General features: G+C 64.3%; 2 protein-coding genes across 2 annotated transcripts in view; one reads left to right on the top strand and one right to left on the bottom strand.

Moving 5' to 3' along the window:
- The window catches only part of LOC106890496 (cGMP-dependent protein kinase 1-like), a 4,849-nt gene extending 4,824 nt beyond the window's left edge, over nt 1–25 (top strand). The window contains exon 4 of the mRNA XM_014946363.1: nt 21–25. Coding sequence (XP_014801849.1) covers nt 21–25 — 5 coding nt within the window. The remainder of the gene's footprint in view (nt 1–20) is intronic.
- Nucleotides 26–65: 40 nt separating this feature from the next.
- The window catches only part of AGBL5 (ATP/GTP binding protein-like 5), a 26,769-nt gene continuing 26,142 nt past the window's right edge, over nt 66–692 (bottom strand). Inside the window, exons 14-15 of the mRNA XM_014946362.1 lie at nt 492–688; nt 66–130 (exon numbers count right to left, since the gene is read on the bottom strand). Coding sequence (XP_014801848.1) covers nt 66–130; nt 492–688 — 262 coding nt within the window. The remainder of the gene's footprint in view (nt 131–491; nt 689–692) is intronic.

Below are 692 nucleotides of genomic sequence, written 5' to 3'. Positions count from 1 at the left end.
AAAGCCATGGTGCCCCCCAGAATGAGCTCTGTACCCCCAGGATCCCCCACTGCTCCCCACAGCCATCACTGCACCCCCACAGGACCCCCCACCCCATGGTCTTCATCGCACCCCGGGATCACAGCATGGTCTGGATTGGAAGGGCCCTTAAAGCCCCCCCAGTGCCACCCCCTGCCCTGGGCAGGGACACCTCCCACCACACCAGGTTGCTCCAAGCCCCCTCCAACCTGCCCTTCAACCCCTCCAGGGATGGGGCAGCCACAGCTTCTCGGGCCAACCTGGGCCAGGCTCTCACCACCCTCAGCCTGAACAATTTCTCCCTTAAATTTACTCTAAATCTTCCCTCTTTTAGTTTAAAACCATCACCCCTTGTCCCATCACAACAGACCTTGCCAAGTCATGCTTCAACCATGACCATGGAGCCCTCATCTCTCCCCACAGCCCCATCCTGCCCCATATCCTGCCCCACACCCTGCCCCAGGGGTGCTCACCCGTCTCGGGGTCGTAGGCGCCGCCGTCGTTGAGCAGGACCTGGTCGAAGGGGACGGTGCCCGGCTCCGTGCGTTGGGTGCTCAGGGCGGCCGAGAAGGCGACGTGGGGCACGGACCCCGGCTCCCCCACCTCACCTGGGCACTGTGTCAGGATGGGGCACCCCAGAACGGCCCCCCCCCGCCCCTCACGGCACCCTCTGC

The sequence above is a fragment of the Calidris pugnax genome, unplaced genomic scaffold (assembly GCF_001431845.1).
Source record: "Calidris pugnax isolate Ruff unplaced genomic scaffold, ASM143184v1 scaffold165, whole genome shotgun sequence".
NCBI classification, from domain to species: domain Eukaryota; kingdom Metazoa; phylum Chordata; class Aves; order Charadriiformes; family Scolopacidae; genus Calidris; species Calidris pugnax.
The sequence above is the reverse complement of the archived record's forward strand: the minus strand, read 5'-3'. Positions and strand labels throughout refer to the sequence as shown.